General features: G+C 41.0%; 1 protein-coding gene across 1 annotated transcript; it reads right to left on the reverse strand.

Annotated features, from left to right (window-relative positions):
- Nucleotides 1-1956: 1956 nt before the first annotated feature.
- LOC308322300 (arrestin domain-containing protein 2-like) lies at nucleotides 1957-9153 on the reverse strand (the record flags this gene model as incomplete). Its single annotated transcript, XM_080773502.1, has 7 exons — nucleotides 1957-2094; nucleotides 3550-3632; nucleotides 4428-4722; nucleotides 5461-5717; nucleotides 6492-6594; nucleotides 7411-7637; nucleotides 8859-9153. 7 exons carry the CDS (start codon nucleotides 9151-9153, stop codon nucleotides 1957-1959), a joined length of 1398 nt encoding a protein of 465 aa, XP_080629628.1.
- Between the last annotated feature and the right edge of the window lie 12526 nt (nucleotides 9154-21679).

The raw sequence follows: 21679 nt of genomic DNA on the forward strand, positions 1-21679 counted from the left end.
GTTGCCAGGTTTGAGAGAGAGGGGGAGAGAAATGAGCAACCACGTCTATGAAAAACAAGCCCAAAAGAAGCGATTAATTGAAAATGGAGGACCCTGATGTAAACAAGTCTTTGTATGGTTGTTATCCACGTAGCAGTTTTGTATTGACGTTTGAAATGTACCCATTCTACATACTGTGAATAATAACATTTTCAATCAATCAATCAATCAATCAAGCCCGAGCTTGATTGATTGATTGAAATCTGCTATTTTCAACAACAAAAGACATTTTGAAAAATGTGGAATACACATTTTAACAATAACAACACAAATCTTGTATGGGGGTCCCACACTCCCTATAGCTAGCTGGCATAAAATGTTTTCATATATGGGGGTCTCACTAACATTTTTTCATATATGGGGGTCTCACTAAAATGTTTTCATATATGGGGGTCCGCAGACAAATATATATTAATTTCGGGGTCCTTGGCTTGAAAATGAAACACCGATTGGTTTAAACAACATTATGACAAGCCCAAAAAACAGCAACCCATCTTTCTACAAATAATTTACAAGCAGAAAAACAAGCCCGAATTCGCGTATACTAAAGGGACATGGCAACACACCACACATGGTACTTTATTACCATGGATTTAATAATTAAGCAGACTGCATAGACATTTTAGGTAGTAGTACACTTTAAAACACACACTTTCTTGCTTGCTTGCTTACTTACTTCAATAATTACTTTGTATTGCACTATTCTATTCATTTACAAGGAATCCCAGAGTGCTACCTGCATACATGCCTTTGCCTACAGTATACACATTCAACACATTCATTCACGTTTTTGTTCAGCAAATGGTACCACTTTTTAATAAAACAAGGGTAGGCTAATACTATACTAATCATGTTTTGCTATGGACTATGGTCTTTTTCCAAATGCATTTCATAAGATGTAGGCTTAGCCTACTGTTGACCAGTGTATTTTACCACTGCTAGGGTAGCCTACTATATATTTTTATGTATTTATTTATTCTCATTGAATGTGTAAACACTGTTGGTATCAGTTCACCTAGAAACAGCACACAGGCCCAAAGTAAAATTACAAAGTAGCACACATTTTATTAAGCTCTTAAGTTATTTTGTATTTATTCCAGATTTATTTATGACTGTCAAGGTATGCGGTCTAGCTTAGGTTGGACATAGGGTTGGACTCAGTGGGGTGGACATAGCCTGGCATTTTACTATTCACTGGTATCTTTAATCTTGTTTTTAAATATCATGTGTATTGTATTTTAGAAGGACGCCCTCTGGTGACCAAAGAAATAAACTACATATCTTTGAAAGTTGAAACAGTTACAGGATGCCACATTAACAGAGCATTCCTTTTGCCTTTTCTAAACACCTCCCACCAAAACCAAAGACCTACGGTAAGTGGGTAACATATAATAGAACCCATGCATAGTGAGGTGATGAGTCTGGCCCCTATGAATCATTCACAGCTCTATATTTTGTTTATTTGCAAATGCTTCATAAGGTAATGAATGACTAAATTACATAGGCTACTTATCATGGCTATCATACTGACTTTCTTTTTACCTTGTTTTGTAAAGCACTTATAACTATATATCTAAATAACTTAAAGTATGCCTATTGAATCACAAGATCACAACACGTTTCTCTTCTCACAATTGGACACAAAATGATTGCATGATCAGCAAACAAATGCATATTTGAATGTGCATTTATTATGGAGACTAGACAGCCAGTACAAGTAGGCTACAGGTCAGTGGGTCGAATCAGACAAACCGTCTGTACAATCATTGAGTGTTTGTACGAGATAAACAAACAGAAGTTATTGTTCTAGAACAGGGCGCGTCATTCCATTGCGTGTCATAGTTTGTTTCTGCACAGTGTTCAACGCCACTATGGAGCCGTCAGACCACATCCATCCACCCTCCACGTGTACGTCGGTCAGTCCAATCCGCAGGTCCTCCCCTCTAAATGGTCAAAGTTCTTGATCAGGGTTCGGACAAAGTGGTGCTCTTCCATGCTGTGGAGGATGGACACCAGGTTGGCGTCCTCGGACACACACTTGAGCTCCGCCTGGCCCTAAGGCCTGGCCCCGGGTGTGAGACGTGAAGCCACGTACTTGTAGCAGCGGCTCGTTGAAGCTGAACCAAAACCCTGGACAGGACCCTCGCTGGAGCTTCGACCTCTGCCCAGGGACTGGTGTCGAGCACCGGTGTTAATGTCGCCGACTGAAACAAAGATAAATAAAGATATAAAATAAAGGCGAAAGCCACAAAAAAAACATTAAGAAAAGTTCTTTCCATTGAACAGCTCCAGAGTGCTAAATGCCTACATTGTAATGTAAATGGTTCTCTCTTCGTGTCACCATAAGAAGATCATTTTCTCACTTGCAGGTGAGCTCTGATCAAAGCATGATTTAAAACCATCAGTCTGTGATCTGCAACTCTCATGAACTCATAAACATCAAGTGACACATAAAAAAAGAAGATTCAAGATTCTAGATTTTTATTGTTACATCTTATATACGAGCATACAAGAGTACAATTCTTTGGTTCCTATAAGCATTGTAGCAACAATAATAACAGTAACAAATAAATAATAAATAGCAACAATAGTACATTAGTCATAGCATACTCTGAGGTAATTGAAGGTGCTGTGTGCTACTTCCTATGTGTATGTGTACACTGCACAATGTGCATACCATACATCTATTTAATGTATTTATGTGTACAGTATGTACCTAGATAGTGTGCAGATGTTTGTGTGTGCAATCGTATATGCAAAGTGTCATGTGCCGGTGTGCGACTGTGCGTAGTATCTGAAATATTAAGGTAGGTGAGGGAGTTGAGGTCAGGAATGTTCGATTGTTGGCGATTCTAAAACATATTTTTTCTTGAACCATCCATGAACCTGATTGTCTGGGCAAAGCAGCTATTTGACAAAATGTCTCAATACTCTGAACAAGCTTCTGGTGAGGGCCTTCTTCATCCACTTGGAGGACCACTAGGAACTGTCAGGGAGATGGTACTTACTTCTTGGGTTTTATCTTGTCTGAATAGTAACATGTCCCTCTCTCTGTCTGGTTTTATCTTGTCTGTATTAATGAATGTCCCTCTGCCTTTCTGTGCTAAAACATATAGTTTCAGGGAGATTCTCTGCCAAACACACAGTTTGTCCATTATCAGAGAGATGTGATCCAGGTATAGCTGAATGACTTGAGGCTTGGATGGGGCTCCTGGTCAGAATGGCTTGAGGCTCGGATGGAGCTCCTGGTTCCGTACGTCATTCAGTGTAGGTGAGGTCATTCAGTGTAGGTGAGGTCATTCAGTGTAGGTGAGGTCATTCGGTGTAGGTGAGGTCATTCAGTGTAGGTGAGGTCTCATCATGACTAGGGCTGAGGGTAGGGGTCAAGCTGTACACACGATGGAGAGAAAACATGGCTGAGTTTCAAGAATAAAACGCATAGTAAACCTTAACGTTTTTAATTATATTCAGCGGCCTCCACCAATAATAAACGTCTTGTTTCCGACTCACCTCGCAGTAAGCAGGAGGAGACGAGGAGGAGGTGTATTGTTCTGCCTCCTCCTCTGTGACCACGGAGCTGTACTCAGGAGGAGCTGAGGGAAGGGAGAAAAAGCAAACAGAAGTGAGATTTGGGGATCATGTCTGGACTTTAGAACGGTGCATAGCCAAGCATCGAGCCCTGTGGGACACCACCCAAACTGCCATTCAGATAATAATGGTCACGATAAACAAAACAGTATTTTACACATGTAATGCAAGTTCACAACGTGAGGCATTGTGAGCTTGTACTTTCACGAAATGTACAGTATCTGTGGAACCGAGCTTAAAGCTGCTATAAGCAATAATATGTCAATTTATTTTTGAGTGAACAGCAATGTCCGTGTTCACCTATGTGTTCACCTATGTGACGTTGGTTAATGAGCCAATGACTATAAGTACCAGTAGGGGCGCTGTTGTGCCAGAAACAGAGAGAGAGATAGTATTAGTGCTGTACTGTTGCCTGCTAATGAGAGAGAGAGAGAGAGAGAGGGGAGAGGAGAGGAGGGGGGGGGGAGCACCACCACTTTGGTATTCAGACAGCCAGCAATGGGTAGAACGCTCCCAACAAAATGTAGTCTCTGTGACACATCTAGGGGCCGCAATCTGCGGGGGTCACAGCCTGGAAAGGTTGAGAATCACTGATCTAAATGCTCACAGCGCTTTGTGTAGTGAAGCATCGTGACTGTGAGCTTATAGATCGTGTATTTTAGGCAAAGTGCATGATTTGGTAATATAGAGATGGGGAAAGCAGAGCAGAGCAGACCAGCTACAGAGCAAGCTCAGTTCAACATTCAGTATAGAGGGCTTCAGTGGTTAAGACAGACAGGATATTGGATAATTACACTCACGCTGCTCGGGTAAGGCCTGGTGGAGCCACTCCGGGTACGGACTGGAGCTGCCAAACGGCTGGAGGAGAGGGCTGGTGTCCATCACATCACACGCCGTGAAGGGGTGGCTGTCCATCACCGCCACCGGACTACCGGTAGTGGAGGTGGGGCTGCCGAACAGGTCGAGACCAGTGGTGGTGTCCATCACCTGACCACTGGCAGTGGAGGTGCTGCCAGACAGGCGCAGAGGGATGGTTCCCATCACCAGCGGCAGCTCCGCACACAGCTTGGACGTCCCGCGGATCTCCATACAAACCTGAGGACAAGCAAGCATCATGGGGGGAGAGAGAGAGAGAGAGAGAGAGAGAGGTTTTAGGACATGATGTAACATCATGAAATCTCACAGCTGAAAATGTTTGTATGATCACAGATCAAGTCCTAATGTGTGCCATTTGTGAAACATTGTGAAAGGAGTTCCCCCATACTGGTTCCGAAACAATTAACAGAATTTGTGAAATTATGATATGTTCTAGTAATATTATTGTTCCGGTTCTACATACTGTCGACCAGCTGAAGAAAGCACAGCTTGGGCCTTTAGCCTTTGCTTTTATATGAAATATCCAAGACTGTTAAGATTTTATGGAAGGTGCTTCTGAACATATTGGTAGTTTGACCACTTAAAAAATGCTCTAATCTTAAAATAATAAGCCGTTTACAAGCTCACAGTGCATCACAGACCTGCTTCCATAGAAGGCAAGCTGGCTTTTATGGAATCAAAATGACTGAGGTCAGTTGTGGCGACTGACAACCTTAATCCTTGTGTGTGTATATGAGCACATATATTGTTATTTGTAAAGAACACACTCCCTTTACAGTAAGATGAGTTCCATTTCCTGTGTATTAATCAGTTCCTCTCTTTTCTAAAACCACAAGAACAGAGAGGGGTACAAAAGGATGTTTACCCTGAGCATGTAGTCCACCTTGATGACGGGACACTGCAGAATGAGTTCTTAAAACCACGAGAACAGAGAGGGGTACAAAAGGATGTGTTTACCCTGAGCATGTAGTCCACCTTGATGACGGGACACTGCAGAATGGAGGGTTGCACCACGGGGATCCTGAAGGGCCGTCCGAGCCACATCTCGGAGCAGTGCGGCCCCAGCTCCACGCCGCACTGCGTCGCCACGACGTAGCGCTTCTCCTGCACGGAGCCCTCAGCGGTGAAGGTCTGCCTCTGGACGATGTAGGCCTTGGGCGTCACGGAGCGAGAGCTGGCGTTGTGGAACTCGGCGAACAGGGGGATGACATCGCCTAGGAAGACCCATATAGGAGCAGGAGGAGAGAGATTAATGATGAATATTAAACTCAGTTTAATATAGGCTTCAGGGGGTCTATTCTAAAATATGGAATTCTCTGCCTTTACATCTATGGGAGTTGTCTTAAATTAACCTGGTGTCCATTCAATATTTTCCTATAGAGGTTTTACTGTTTGGTGACTTTGACTTCTGACAATTGTGATTATTATGTTCTGCTCCTTTCTTGTTTTTCCTCTCTCTGTATGATATCTGTCTTCTAATCAATGTATTAGATCTGCATGTTCCATGTGATGTAGTTTTTATGCTATGAATGTACAAACATTCCTGGAGAATGCCACTTCTCAAGCCCCTGGGGTTTTTTTTAGGCTTTCTCCTTCATATTTTTTTATTGACTTTGTGTATTATCTTATCTTTAAATCATTTTGTAATGAAAATACAAGTGTCCTTGAGCGGGTTCCAAATGGCCCCGCACGGGTGTGTAACCAAATGGGCCCTTATGGGTGCATTTGTTTCCATTTGTACACTCTCAGAGTTATGGGGGGTCCTTGAAATGAAAAGGTTTGAGAACCACTATGTAGTAGTACAGTATGTACACTACATGGAACACCTGTTCCAAAAATGGCGTATGCCGTATGTGCATATAGAGCCTATTGGCAATGACGACTAAATTGGGGAGAAAAAGGGGGGAAAAACGCAAACACACTTTGATTGATGTCATGTTATAGTATAGCAGAGACATGGGATGTTGATTAGAGAAGATCTTCCTCACCTGGCATGTAACCCTTGCGGTGGATCTTAGCCGTTATGGACAGGTGTCCCACGTTGCATAACCACGCAGTCATATTCTTTGCTTTGGTGACAGACCGTGATCCCTGAAATCAGCAAAAAACAAAACACGTGTTTACATTAACTTGCAGGAGGTGAACAGTGTTTTGAAATCTATTCTGCGTTTGACTGGCAGACAGTGAAGGTCGTGGACAGGGACGTGCAGAGAGTGTTAAAGGGGCAGGGGCTGAAATCCCGTAAGAGAGAACGCAAAAATAGCAGATCGACAAGCTCACAACGTGTCGCAGAGAGCTTGTAGATCAGCTAAAAAAAAGCAATTCTCCTGAATGCTGCCTTCCGGCATGGCATGGCAGTGGCATTTGCATTTCTTTCACCATACTAAATGCTGCATTTGTGGTCTGGAAAGGGCAGTTGTTTTACAGACGGGGAAAAAGGCAGGGGCTGACGCCCCCTTTGATGTCTAAAAGCAAAGCATATAGAATCTGATTCAATGTATTTTGTATTTGATTGTATATATTTGGGCTATTTTGTATCCAGTGTAAAGTAACTAAGGACATTTACTCAGGTACTGTACTTGAGCACTGAAGTATTTATATTCTACTTGTAGTCCACTATAATTATTTGAAAACGTTAGTTACTACTAGTTACTTTGTAGATCTTTAACAAAAGCCATATATACATTTTGCCGATTTCAGCCATTTGAAAATATCCGATCTACAAGTTAACAATGCGTCACATTGTGAGCACGTAAGATCTATATTATTTGAATACATTTTATACATTTGAAAACTGAAACGGGAAACTATTTCTAAAGTATACTTACTGTACGTACAGAGAAGTACACCAAAATGAGCACTTTTGTCTGTATCTAATATAAATGCATTGTAGGCTATTGTCCGTACCAGCAGAGAGGGTGTGTTGATGTCGATGGGTTCAATGAAGGTGAACTCTTTCTTGATCTCGGTGACGGAGGCCCAGCAGGGTCTCTGGAGCTTGGCTCTCACCCAGTAGCGGATGCTGCCGTGTCGGCCGTGGAAGGACGTGGCCAGCCGGGTGTCTTCATCTGGGAGCTGGAAGCTGAAGGGGAACTCGTGTCTGCCTGCAGGCAGCGTGCTGGCCTTCCCGTCGTCTGAGGAAAAGGAATAACACATGCATCCCCTTAGTATAGGCATGATGTATAAACGATTCACTCAACTCACGATACGAGTTGAATCACGATTTAACACAAAATAATTCCCAGACAAATGGAACAAAGAAATGGAAAATAAGTTCTCATTTCTCTTACACAAAACCAGTGTTTTCTTTCACTTTTAATTTTCTTCTCTTATCCCCTTTCAACGCAGTAGCAAATTACTATTATTTTTTATCAATTATTTTACAAACGCTCCATCTATATTCTCATGGAGTACAGTACATGGTTCTTCTCAAGCACACAACGTTGAAGCGGCACTATGTAACTTTTATTTAATGGATACATTTTTATTTTGTCGAATCCGTATGGAAGAGTACCATATGTTAATGCAATATAACTGTATAACAATATACAGTTGGGGTGGTTTTAAAATATTTAGTCTCTCCTATTGAGACATTTATACATTGTCGAAGGTGCATGTCACAAAACTAATTGTTTATTTAAGTTATTTCCACACCAAAACTAAAACCGGATTGGAAACCAGACACAAATAAACCAGTTTTGTCGATACCAATTAAGAGTCGATGTATTTCTGTCCTTCTGTGAGTTAGTGATCCAATTAGATTTGCATAACAATATACTAGGGATAACCTGATACTCAGCCTGAAGTTTCATTTTGTTTCACTTCATTATTCACCAGAAACTTTTATTTTTACGTGGCTAATGGCTATGTGATTCAGGGCAGGAGCCAGGCTATACTAGGGATGCACCGTGGCTCTGTGATTCAGGGCAGGAGCCAGGCTGAGGCTATACTAGGGATGCACCGATGTGACATTTCCTCGGCCCCGATACCGATAACAAATATTAACATTGCTGTTATGAACTATTTTTTACAATGTCGATATTGTGAAAAGAGTTCAAATTTTGTCCATTCTGAAAAAGCACATTAATAATGAATGTATTCCAAAACTAGGGATGTTTAGTATACAGAATTCTGTATAAATACCAAGGGAATAAACGCAATAACACTTTAGGACCACCTATAGGGGCCCTACTGTATATCTTGACTTAATCCTTATCCCTAAACTTGTTAGGCATTTTTGTTTTTTGAAAAACATTACAAAATAGTACGAAATAGCCTGATCTACAAGCTCACAATGTGTCAATGTAGATCATTTCAGTAGTAAAAAAACTGAGTCTTTTTAGCAAAATTCTTACCTGCACACAGGAGAACCTCACGCCGGTTCAGGTACTCCACCTCCGCCTTGTGGTGCTTTACGTAAAACGACATGGCGTCCGAAACCGAAACCCAATCCTCAAGGTTGACCTTGTTGGCCAAACCCTCTGCGTCCAACTTGAAGTGGACCTTGGCCAGACCCTCGGCGTGCGCCGTGAGGGACTGCACTCGGCTGGCCACGGACAGCTCCAGGACCACCCGGCCGGACACCACATCTCCTCGGCTGAACGCCGCCGGAGAGGCCCGGTCAAACAGAATGTAGAAGTTCTTCACCATCTTGAGGTCTACTCTGAGCCTGCTGCTGGTGACTGACTGGTGTTGACGTCTGTCTGATGATGGATGAGTGATCGTGTTGTTGGTTCCTCTGCAAATAAAACTACTTTTTGTGTCTTTTCTTTGTGGGCTGGTGAAAGGTGGGCGGAGTGTGGCACCTCCAGTTAAAGCCCATTGGCTGGGGGGGGCAGTGCTGGATAAAGTACTGGGGGTTGAGCCCCAGTACTTGAGACAAAGTACACACCTTATGCCTGGCCACACCCATCGTATCATCCATACTAATGTGGTGGGGAGGAGGGAAGGGGTGGGGGGGTAGAGAGCCCCATATCAGGGCGGTACCGGTACCTAATAGCACAGTGGTTCTCAAACAGTGGTCCGGGGACCACCAGTGGTCCCTGAGAGGGTTCCAGGTGGTCCCCAGCTAATGATGGGGACCATCTTTTAGAGTTAATTGGAGAATGTATAGAAAAACTGTTATTTTGATCAATTTACCCGTTATCTCTCCTATATGGTACCACATCAATAGGCTGCTACAGCATAGAATTGTGGACAAAATCTTATCCACCAATAACAAAATATTCTTTCGTTTTGGGTCTGAGATGCTGAATCTCATGAAAAGGTGGTCTGTGGCTCAAATGTATAGAATAAATTATGCCCAAATGTGCTGACCTCATCACATTTGTGTGAGTGTTTTTTTGTGCAAAACTAATGCTTGGAATGGATTCAGCATCATGAAAACCCCCTAGTTTGACACGTCACATGCTACTTAAAGCATGATGAAATATTTGAATGTTTTGCCATAATAGGTTGTTAATGGTATGGTCACATATTATGCCAATTATGAAAATTGCTCAACATTATGCAAGTTAGCACCCGGCTGTTTCTAGATGCTGGGTACCCATATACTCAACAATTCTAACATAAAACGTTAGGGTACTCAAAATGCCAGGGTTCATATTCTGGCAAGAGGACTAATAAGGCTTTAAAAGGTTTAAAATCCTCTTAGCAGACCTTGTATCGAACTATATACTTTCCTGTGCTAATAAAATATTCAATCAATCAAAACTTTTCTCTTCTACCCCAGATTTGAACCATGGTGTCCTCCATTGAGCTAATATAGAGCCTACCTGCTTGCTCAGAGGATAAATCTAAACCTTGTGTCAGATTCTGACATCCTACAGGTAGGTGAGACATAACCTCTTTGACACAAGCTAAAAGTCTCAATCATAGATAGAAGTGGAGGGAGACCAAATATTAAAATTGTATTAACATACTCTACCATACGGATTGGACAAAATTATATTGTATTCACAAAAGAACAGTTACATAGTTCAACATAATTTATAATGTAAGTAAATGTATTAATATGTGTATTGCGTAATTAAAATAATACCATGCGACCGACACACACACACACACACACACACACACGCACACACACACACACACACACACACACACACACACACACACACACACACACACACGATACCAGTATCTTTACTTCAAACTGAGTTGATATGCTAATATGCTAATGTACCTGCTGGCTGTTTCAATCAGTTTCAACGGGAGTGAGGGAGGCTTTCAGGCAGGCAGGAGTGAAATGTTGTCCAGCAGGGGGAGTGGGTTTGCCAGGCTAATCTGCAGCACCATGCCATGCTGGGCATCAGCAGCACCACAGGTGAACCTGATCAATCTAATCAGTTCCCATTGAAAAAAGACACTGGCCTTTTATCCACAAAAAAACACACACAGCCACAGCTAGTCAGCTAGGTGACACTCTCTGACGCTTTCATGGTGGCTTGTAAAACTGAAATTGTTTATTATAGAGAATTGCCTGTCTTTGAAGAACTTGCAGCAGCGAGGTAGGCAGCCAAGCCTGCTATGTTGTTTATGTATTATTATGTTTATTCTAGCGTCTGTGAGTGATATTATGAGTGCGTGATTATTGTGTTGTGTTTGAACAGCTTGGGTGATGACGTTAGGGTTTTGGTCATTAGTCCTACAACTAAAACCTATCTCAAACCCTCACCCTAACCCTAACCTCCCACGGGGCAGCACACCTAAACCTAACCTTAACCCATGTCTAACCAATGACTAGTCTAAACTAAGTATGCACCCTAACCTCCCACAGGGCAGCACACCTAAACCTAACCTTAACCCATGTCTAACCAATGACTAGTCTAAACTAAGTATGCACCCTAACCTCCCACAGGGCAGCACACCTAAACCTAACCTTAACCCATGTCTAACCAATGACTAGTCTAAACTAAGTATGCACCCTAACCTCCCACGGGGCAGTAAACCTAAACCTAACCTTAACCCATGTCTAACCAATGACTAGTCTAAACTAAGTACAGTATGCACCCCGATGAATAGTATCATTCTATTTATCGACACGATTCTCAACTCCCCCCCTCCCCTACCCCCAATTCCCCCATTACTCTGCGAGTGTACAAATGATATTACATTTGTACACTTTCAGAGTTACCAATGTTTTGTTTTGTTTTTCTGGGGGGGGGACCCCCTGGAACCCCACCATCAAGGACCCCACACTGAGAGCCGCACACTGAGAGACATGCGATACCAGAGTTATATTGTCCTTCAACTCAACACTAGTCGAGATACAGAACATAGCGTAATAGAAATGTCATAGAAATGAATTATTACCGTGTTGGAGCTATAAGAACTGTACAAAACACACCATTATGCTCTGAGTGTCCGCTGTATAGTGCATTGTGGATTGATTAAATCTCACAAGCTTCTCTCTGTCTGCCTGTCTCATTCTTGACATTGTTGGGTTGTCTGAATTATGTATGATTATTATTGTAAAGGAAAATGTATGCCTATAGGTGGTCATTGTCGGGAGATAATTCACAGAGGGGGGTTTAAAGGAGCATTCAGTGATTCAGGTGATTTTGGAAACAAGCCCCCACCTGTGACCGGCACATGCACACACTGCAGTTGGTGGACACGCAACAGACTGCCTCCGTGGTTAATTTAAAAAAAAATCCACTTTGGTCCAAATTGTCTATCGACAAGGCAGGCTGCAAAGATAGCTCTCCGGAGCTTATTATTGGTGATAGTTTGATTAGATTATTGATTAATAATAAAAATAACTAATAACTAATTGTCCTATTAAAATAGATCCATTAATTAATATTTTATTACATTTGTTCTGCCTGGTTTAAGAAAATAAACAGTCTAGTATTATTTATTGTATTAACTTATAACTAGGGTTATTAAGGGCTAACCCTAGGGCTATTAAGTTCAAACTACCGGTAGTTCTATTCATTAATACATTTTAAATTATATTTATTTAAGAAAAAAACACATCGTCTATTATTTATTGTATTAACTAATTTATTTATTTTATAAACTAGATCTAATTAGATTGTTAAATTATATTTTATTACATTATTTGTTCTGCCTGGTTAAAGAAAACAAAGATATTTGCAGCAGTATGTACTGTGTAGTATTACTGCATTTATTAAATCTGAAACACGTAAGGCTGTCATTACTCCGAGTACCCACTAGAGGGAAGTGTTGGCCTAAAAGTGACAGTCATTAAGAGTTTGTAGAAAGAGCCCAGTTCAACACAAGCTCTGATAAAACCCAGAAAAGCATTATTAAAGACTCGTTTACATTGAGGTCCATCACCTCCTTCAGCTTTCCACACTTCATTTGAAGACCTGAGGCCTCCTTTTAGCCCATTTAGACCTGGTGAAACCTATACGTTATACCATTTATGCCGGGATCGACCCGTCTACATCCTTTATTTATTGTTTTAATAAGAATTTGAAGGTTTTCAGAAAACCTTCGGCTAGGTTTTAGATGGTCTAAATCTGTAAAATACATTAACTATAACTAAATATTCCTCATCCTTGTTATGAACCATTTGATCTAAGGGTAATGGACCCATAACTGACACCCGGGTATAAATGCAATAATTTATTAAGAAAATAATGATTTACAGATATGGCATCATGAATACATTACAATCAACATGAAACATTAGTTTTATTACATTTTTTTTGACTATGGCGTCTTCTCTCGTGTATCAGATGTCCGGCTCCATGCTCGCCTCTCCTTGGAGGCCAGTTGGGTCAAAATACAGTACACCACATTGTGACAGCTGTAGTGAGTCTACAGTCCACCTGACTGCTGGCAATATAGCCTGGTTGTGATATGTAGATGTGATTGATATTGGGTTTTTTTTAAGTCATTCTATAATTACAATACAAAGTAATTTTATTAATTACTATTGTATTAATTGTATTTTATATATTACTATGTTATTACTAATTTTATGTATAACTATATTACTAATTGTATTTATTTGATGTATTACTATGTTATTACTAATTTTACTTCATGCATTACAAATTGTATTTGTTTTATGTATTACTAATTTTATTTTTTATGCATTTATTTATTTTATGCATTACTGTTATTACTAATTTTATTCATTACTATATTGATATTAATTTATTTGATGTATTATTGTCTATATTACTAATTATATTTATTTTATCCATTACTATGCTATTACTAATTTTATTTTATGTATAACTCATTTTATTTTACTTTTATTTTACTATAATCTATTTTTTTATCGTTCGTTTTATCCATTTATTTATATTATGATCTAGTTATTTATATTTGTTTATTGTTTATTATTTTCAAAGAGCCCTGATTGATCACATCTACATATGACCACTACCAGTCAGGATCTGAGTGACTCAGAACCCTGGTGACCTCCAGATGGAGCCACACAGGAGCAACGTCCTAAAGAAAAGAAAGAAATGCTCATTACTACTTTGTTCATAAAACAATATTGATTGAAATATGTATTAACAGTTTGCAGAATTACAGTACATGTCAAGCACAAACTCAATACAAAGACTGTTAACTGTAAGTGGACGAACCAATTAAGCATTACACTTGTTTACAAGAGGGTCCACCATGTTCAATTCATCAAAACATTTAGAGACGTACAAATAAGACACTTCTATATAGTCAAAGAACAGAACAGGAATTCATCATAAAGGAGGTAAAAAGGGAAAATAAACTTATACAGTGAGGGGAAAAAGGGAGTCAAGGGATTCACATGTCTTAATGACTGTTGGTAGGGCGTTCCACATTTTGGTGGCATAGGAGTGAAAATAATTTAGTCCCTTGTTTGTGCCGAATCTGGGTTGTACATAGTTTGTTGCACTCCCTCTGGTGTTGTGGGTGTGGACTTCGTTAACATAAAAGTAGGTACATGGGTATCTTGGTGGTGTATCGAATCTTGTGGACCAGACCCATTGCAAGATGCTGTACTCTGTCGTCGACCCTAAGCCATTCCAGCCTGTCAAAGTGGGCAGGAGTGAGGTAGGTTCGGGGGGTGAGGCCAAGTAGGAGCCTGACCAGTTTGTTTTGGGAGGTCTGGAGCCTAGTTTTAAGGGCCTTTGAGGTGCATGCATAGTCAAAGAAACTTTGTACGAGGGCTCCTGTGAAGGTCTTCAAGGTGTTTTTGTTGACCAGTGAGGAGATCCTGTAAAGGAATCTTGTTCTTTGGTTGACTTTTTTGATTACGTTGGTGGCCATTTTATCACCGGAAAGATTAGCCTCCAGGATGGAACCTAGGTAGGTAATTTCATCTTTACGTGTGATAACATTGTCACCAACTCTAACCAAGAAGCCATTTGCCTTGCTGAGATTACTATTAGATCCAAAGAGAATGGATTCAGTTTTTCCCAGGTGTAAAGATAGTTTGTTATCAGCGAGCCAGGTGCAGATTCTACCGAGTTCAGAGCTGAGGGCCTTTTCAACCTGCAGTTTGTTCCTGTCCGAGACTAGCAGTGCAGAGTCATCTGCGAACAGGAACAAGTTGCAGTCACAAGCTGATGTCATGTCATGATCATAGTGTGTGTGTGTGTGTGTGTTGTATAGTTACCTTGCTGTGATGTAACTCCAAAGGTGATCAGAAATATTTGCTCCATCGGCTAGAAACGTGCTCTTCACCGGCATGATGATCTTGTTCCTAAAAAAAGTCTATAGTCAACCCTAACTGATTACAGAACATGATATAAAAAAACACAACTAGAAGGATTTAGGCCTGTCACAATGACCTAATCGACAAGTATTTTAGATACTTTTTTAGGGATAATAGTCATAATCGTCTCCATGTTGAAAATGTTCATATATTTTCAAACATTTTAAAGAAATAATGAAGCAACTGATCTACAAGCTCTAAATGTGTCACTTTGTAATTTTCTTCTCTTTTTTTAGTGTATAAAGTTATTGAATTATGCCATGTGCAGCTTTTTGTTTACAAAGCCTACAAAAGCCAAAGTTTTATTTAGAATGTTAGTATGCCGCAATTAAATTGTTACTTGTAATTTATTTGAGCGACAATTAAATCGGCCATTATAAAATCTCAAATTCTAACCTGGCCTAAACGGGTTCCAGTGGCGTCTACCGAACCTTCCAGCTCCGTCCGAGCCTCCCAGCGACCCAGAAGTCCTCAGCAGAAACACCCGTGGAAAGCTTCGGATCTCGGGCATCAGCTGAGATCTCCATTCTAACCAAGGATGAAAGACAGACACACACACCAAATTAGCTTTGCTGTGTGTGTGTGCGTGTGCGTGTGCATGTGTCCTGTCACAACATACACATGCACTTACAGTAACGTTTAAGAAAAGGGATCGACCGATTACTGGCTTTTTACGAAGCCTTAAAAAGCCCTAACCCTAAAGCGGTTCGTACTGTTGAGTTCCTCACGGGGCAAGCCCAGGTCCGAAGTCCTCCAGCGTCTACCCAGATCTCCGTCCTCCCATCCATCCATGGACAGACCTGCAGATCTCCATCTCTAGAGGCTCCAGCTGTTTCTACTATGATCTCCATCCTGAGAGAGAAAGAAAGAAACCATTAGCTCTACAAGCTCACAGCACGTTGCAGTGTGAGCTTGTACATCTGCTATTTTTGCTGAACGCTCCCCCAGAATAGGGATGCTGGGGTTGAAGTGTTTAACAAAAGTGTCATTAAGACTTTGATTAGCTTGGAAAGCTGACAGACATTCAACCAGAGTGCCACTAGGAGGCATCAACACATGTACAGTCCTCAACATCTTTTGTAATTTGTATTCAAGTTGTTACAAAGACCAAGAGGCACGCTCATGATATGAGATATTAACTCTCTGCACAATAGTTTGAGATCCTGTCACAACATACACATGCACTTACAGTAACGTTTAACAATAGGGATCGACCAATTATCGGCAACGGACGATTGGCTTTTTACGAAGTCTAAAAAAGCCATAACCCTAAAGCGGTTCGTACCGTTGAGTTCCTCACTGAGAACGTCCAGGTCCGAAGTCCTCCAGCGTCTACCCAGATCTCCGTCCTCCGTCCTCCCATCCATGGACAGACCTGCAGATCTCCATCTCTAGAGGCTCCAGCCTCCAGCTGTGTCTATGATCTCCATCCTGAGAGAGAAAGAAACCATTAGCTCTACAAGCTCACAACACGTTGCAGTGTGAGCTTGTAGATCTGCTATTTTTGCTGAACGGAATAGGGATGCTGGGGTTGAAGTGGTTAACAAAAGGGTCATTAAGACTTTGATTAGCTTGGAAAGCTGACAGACATTCAACCAGAGTGCCACTAGGAGGCATCAACACATGTACAGTCCAACATCTTTTGTAATTTGTATTCAAGTTGTTACAAAGACCAAGAGGCACGCTCATGATACGAGATATTGACTCTCAAACTATTGTGCAGAGTCATTTAGATTTATCCTAAAATATTTAAAACATTTGGATTACTGTAAATGATGCCATTCTTCGTACCATAACAGTACAAAAGCAGTTATCCATCCTCAGAAAGAATCAAGAACTATTCCTACTCACAGCTCATCAGAGTCCTCTGAGGAAGCCCCCGGGGGGGGGGGGGGGGGAGCTTTGGAACGGATCTCTGTCCAGGGAACATCAGATCGCCTATCGATATCTCCATTCTAACAAAGAAAAAAAAAACACACCAAATTAGCCTTTCTGTGTGTGTGTCTGTGTGTGTCTGTGTGTGTGTGTGTGTGCACCCCCTGTCCAGCAGCCGCGTTCCAGCGACGTCTACCGCGATCTTCATCCTAACAAAGAAAGATTGATTAGAGTGACCAAGAGCCAGATATACACAGTATTCTATCCTGTCACAACATATATACATCCTAGTACATCAAACTTTTATTTATAGAGAACATTTAAACAGAAGCTACAGTAATAAACGTTTAAGTTAGGGTTATTTTTGACAGGCCTAACAGGGTCTCTTACTTTGAGTAGTCTTCAGAGGAATGCAGAATCCTGGACAGCGGGAGACCTGCAGTACATCTGGAAGAAAGACTTCGCACATCACTCCCTTGTTGCTGCCAATAGTCTGGATAGTCTACCGTTGGGTTCTTAGCTTACTTCTTATTCTTGTTGCTTACTGTAAGTCACTCTGGATAAAGTATGTGATAACTGCCTAAATTGTTGGAATTCCTAGACGTGATCAATTAGGGTGTGCTCTTCGGTGATAGCAGTGGTGTCATTTGTATATTTTTACAGTCTCACTCCTCCCCAACATATCTTGCGGTGAAGCTGGACAGAACACTGTCCTTTAAACAACACACCCGCAGCACGCCATCCGGCTGGCTTGGCAGCCTAGGTGCCCAGACAGTTGAGCTAACCATCCGGGCCACACTTAAATATTTAATTGCAATTTATTTGAGCGAAAATAATCGTCCAGTAAAAAGAAACCTCATAATAGTGAAAGGCCTAGAGCGGTTCTTACTGTGCGGTTCCTCACCGGGCAGGCCCAGGTCGGAGGTCCTCCGGCATCTACACAGATCTCCGTCCTAAGAAAGAAAGAAATAAAGACCAAATTAGCTTTTGTTGAGCTGCATATTCAGAACCACTTAAACCCTCTATAGATTTGATAAAACAGATCTTTAAAGAGAGCATTTGGTATATGCTCCGATTTCACTCTACACAAATTGATTTGCCAAAAATAGCAGATCTACAAGCTCACAACACGTTGCAACGCGGTGTGAGCTTGTAGATCTGCTAATTTGGCTGAACGCTCCCCCCAGAATAGAGATGCTGGGGTTGAAGTGGTGTCATTAAGACTTTGATTAGCTTGGAGAGCTGACAGACATTCAACCAGTGCCACTAGGAGGAATCATACTGCCATGCTATACTTCGTACCATAACAGTATCCATCCTAACAAGAAATATTCCTACTCACAGCTCATCAGAGTCCTCTGAGGAAGGGGGGGGGGCCTTTCTGTGTGTGTGTGTGTGTGTGTGTGCACCCCCTGTCCAGCAGCCACGTTCCAGCGATCTTCATCCTAACAAAGAAAGATTGATTAGAGTGACCAAGAGCCAGATATATACAGTATTCTATCCTGTCACAACATACAGTATATACATCCTAGTACATCAAACTTTTATTTATAGAGAACATTTAAACAGAAGCTAAACATATCACTTACAGTAATAAACGTTTAAGTTAGGGTTCTTTTTGACAGGCCTAACAGGGTCTCTTACTTTGAGTAGTCTTCAGAGGAATGCAGAATCCTGGACAGCGGGAGACCTGCAGTACATCCGGAAGAAAGACTTCGCACATCACTCCCTTGTTGCTGCCAATAGTCTGGATTTTATTAACAAGAAAAGAATTACTATTTACAGATATATGGCATCATGAATAAATTAAAATCAACATGAAACATTACTTTTATTACTTTGGCGTCTTCTCTCGTGTATCATCAGATGTCCGTCTCCATGCTCGCCTCTCCTTGGAGGCCAGTTGGGTCAAAACACAGTATGACACATTGTGACAGCTGTAGTGAGTCTACAGTCCACCTGACTGCTGGCAATATAGCCTGGTTGTGATATGTAGATGTGATTGATATATATTTTTTTAAGTCATTCTATAATTACAATACAAAGTATTTGTATTTATTTTATGTATTAATTGTATTTTATATATTACTATGTTATTACTAATTTTATGTATAACTATATTACTAATTGTATTTATTTGATGTATTACTATGTTATTACTAATTTTACTTCATGCATTACAAATTGTATTTGTTTTATGTATTACTGTAATTACTAATTTTATTTTGTATACATTTATTTATTTTATGTAGTACTGTTGTTACTAATTTTATGTATTACTATATTGATAATTTAATTTATTTGATGTATTATTGTCTATATTAATAATTATATTTATTTTATCCATTACTATGCTATTACTAATTTTATTTACTATTTTAATTTACTTTTATTTTACTATTTTAATTTACTTTTATTTTACTATAATCTATTTTTTATCATTCGTTTTATCCATTTATTTATATTATTATCTAGTTATTTATATTGGTTTATTATTTTATTGTTTATTATTTTCAAAGAGCCCTGATTGATCACATCTACATATCACCACTACCAGTCAGGATCTGAGTGACTCAGAACCCTGGTGACCTCCAGATGGAGCCACACAGGAGACCAGCAACGTCCTAAAGAAAAGAAAGAAATGCTCATTACTACTTTGTTCATAAAACAATATTGATTGAAATATGTATTAACATTTTGCAGAATTACAGTACATGTCAAGCACAAACTCAATACAAAGACTGTTAACTGTAAGTGGACGACCCAATTAAGCATTACACTTGTTTACAAGAGGGTCCACCATGTTCAATTCATCAAAACAACGCAAAGTTAGCAACTGATGTGCCTAGTAATTCACTACAAATGAGGGACAGGGTTAGCTAACCCTCATATTAAGTAGTAGCATTAAAAACACTTATGTAAAAATCTTATAATGGTAGAAGTATTACTAGCAGTAGCACTAAGACACATTAGTGTTAGCATGACTGAAAGCAATTACAATTTACAATTTAGGCATTTAGCAGACGCTCTTAATCCAGAGCGACTTACATTAAGCAAGAACAAAAAGCATGGGGAATACATTACATAAAAACATTTATCATGAAACATGCGTAAGCTAAGAAAGTAACCGTGGAATATCTATAATGAAACTATACATATAAGCTATACATCTATACTACTATGATATACATTATGTACTATGACGTGCTATGACTACATACAATGCACTTATGCTGTTTACATAACATGCTATAAGTCTGTATCAAATGCTATCTAAGTCTACAGAATTGCTATCTAAGGGGGTGGGGTAAGTGCTATGGGCCATAATATAACTAGCAATGGCTGCTGTAGTAAAAGTTAGCATCATTAGCAAAATCCTGATCATATAGCACAGAAACCATCATAGAGCAGAGCAGCTTACCAGAGGACTAAAACAAGAATGAGCTGGAGCAGAGAGTTCACAGGCGGAGTTGGGAGTTTAAATAGCCCCGCTCAATCACATGGAGTCAACATGTGACTGATCAGCTGATCAGGAATTGGCCATCCTTTCAGTTGTCTGCCTGAACAAGCTCTGCAGACGTTGAATCATTTTCACTACACAATGTACAGCTTAAGCTGTGTAAATGTTAATATTCAAGCTGCATTACCTCGATTAAAGCCTCTTTAGATCAATCAGAATGGCATCTTCAATGGACAAAAGCAGCATGGGAGCAGGGGACTACAGTACACAGCAGGGTGGCAACACCATGGGTTCTTCAGAGGGGACTACAGTACACAGCAGGGTGGCAACACCATGGGTTCTTCAGAGGGGACTACAGTACACAGCAGGGTGGCAACACCATGGGTTCTTCAGAGGGGACTACAGTACACAGCAGGGTGGCAACACCATGGGTTCTTCAGAGGGGACTACAGTACACAGCAGGGTGGCAACACCATGGGTTCTTCAGAGGGGACTACAGTACACAGCAGGGTGGCAACACCATGGGTTCTTCAGAGGGGACTACAGTACACAGCAGGGTGGCAACACCATGGGTTCTTCAGAGGGGACTACAGTACACAGCAGGGTGGCAACACCATGGGTTCTTCAGAGGGGCCTACAGTACACAGCAGGGTGGCAACACCATGGGTTCTTCAGAGGGGACTACAGTACACAGCAGGGTGGCAACACCATGGGTTCTTCAGAGGGGACTACAGTACACAGCAGGGTGACAACACCATGGGTTCTTCAGAGGGGACTACAGTACACAGCAGGGTGGCAACACCATGGGTTCTTCAGAGGGGACTACAGTACACAGCAGGGTGGCAACACCATGGGTTCTTCAGAGGGGACTACAGTACACAGCAGGGTGGCAACACCATGGGTTCTTCAGAGGGGACTACAGTACACAGCAGGGTGGCAACACCATGGGTTCTTCAGAGGGGACTACAGTACACAGCAGGGTGGCAACACCATGGGTTCTTCAGAGGGGACTACAGTACACAGCAGGGTGGCAACACCATGGGTTCTTCAGAGGGGACTACAGTACACAGCAGGGTGGCAACACCATGGGTTCTTCAGAGGGGACTACAGTACACAGCAGGGTGGCAACACCATGGGTTCTTCAGAGGGGACTA

Source organism: Protomyctophum bolini, assembly GCF_963924005.1.
Source record: "Protomyctophum bolini genome assembly, chromosome: 10".
Classification (NCBI taxonomy): domain Eukaryota; kingdom Metazoa; phylum Chordata; class Actinopteri; order Myctophiformes; family Myctophidae; genus Protomyctophum; species Protomyctophum bolini.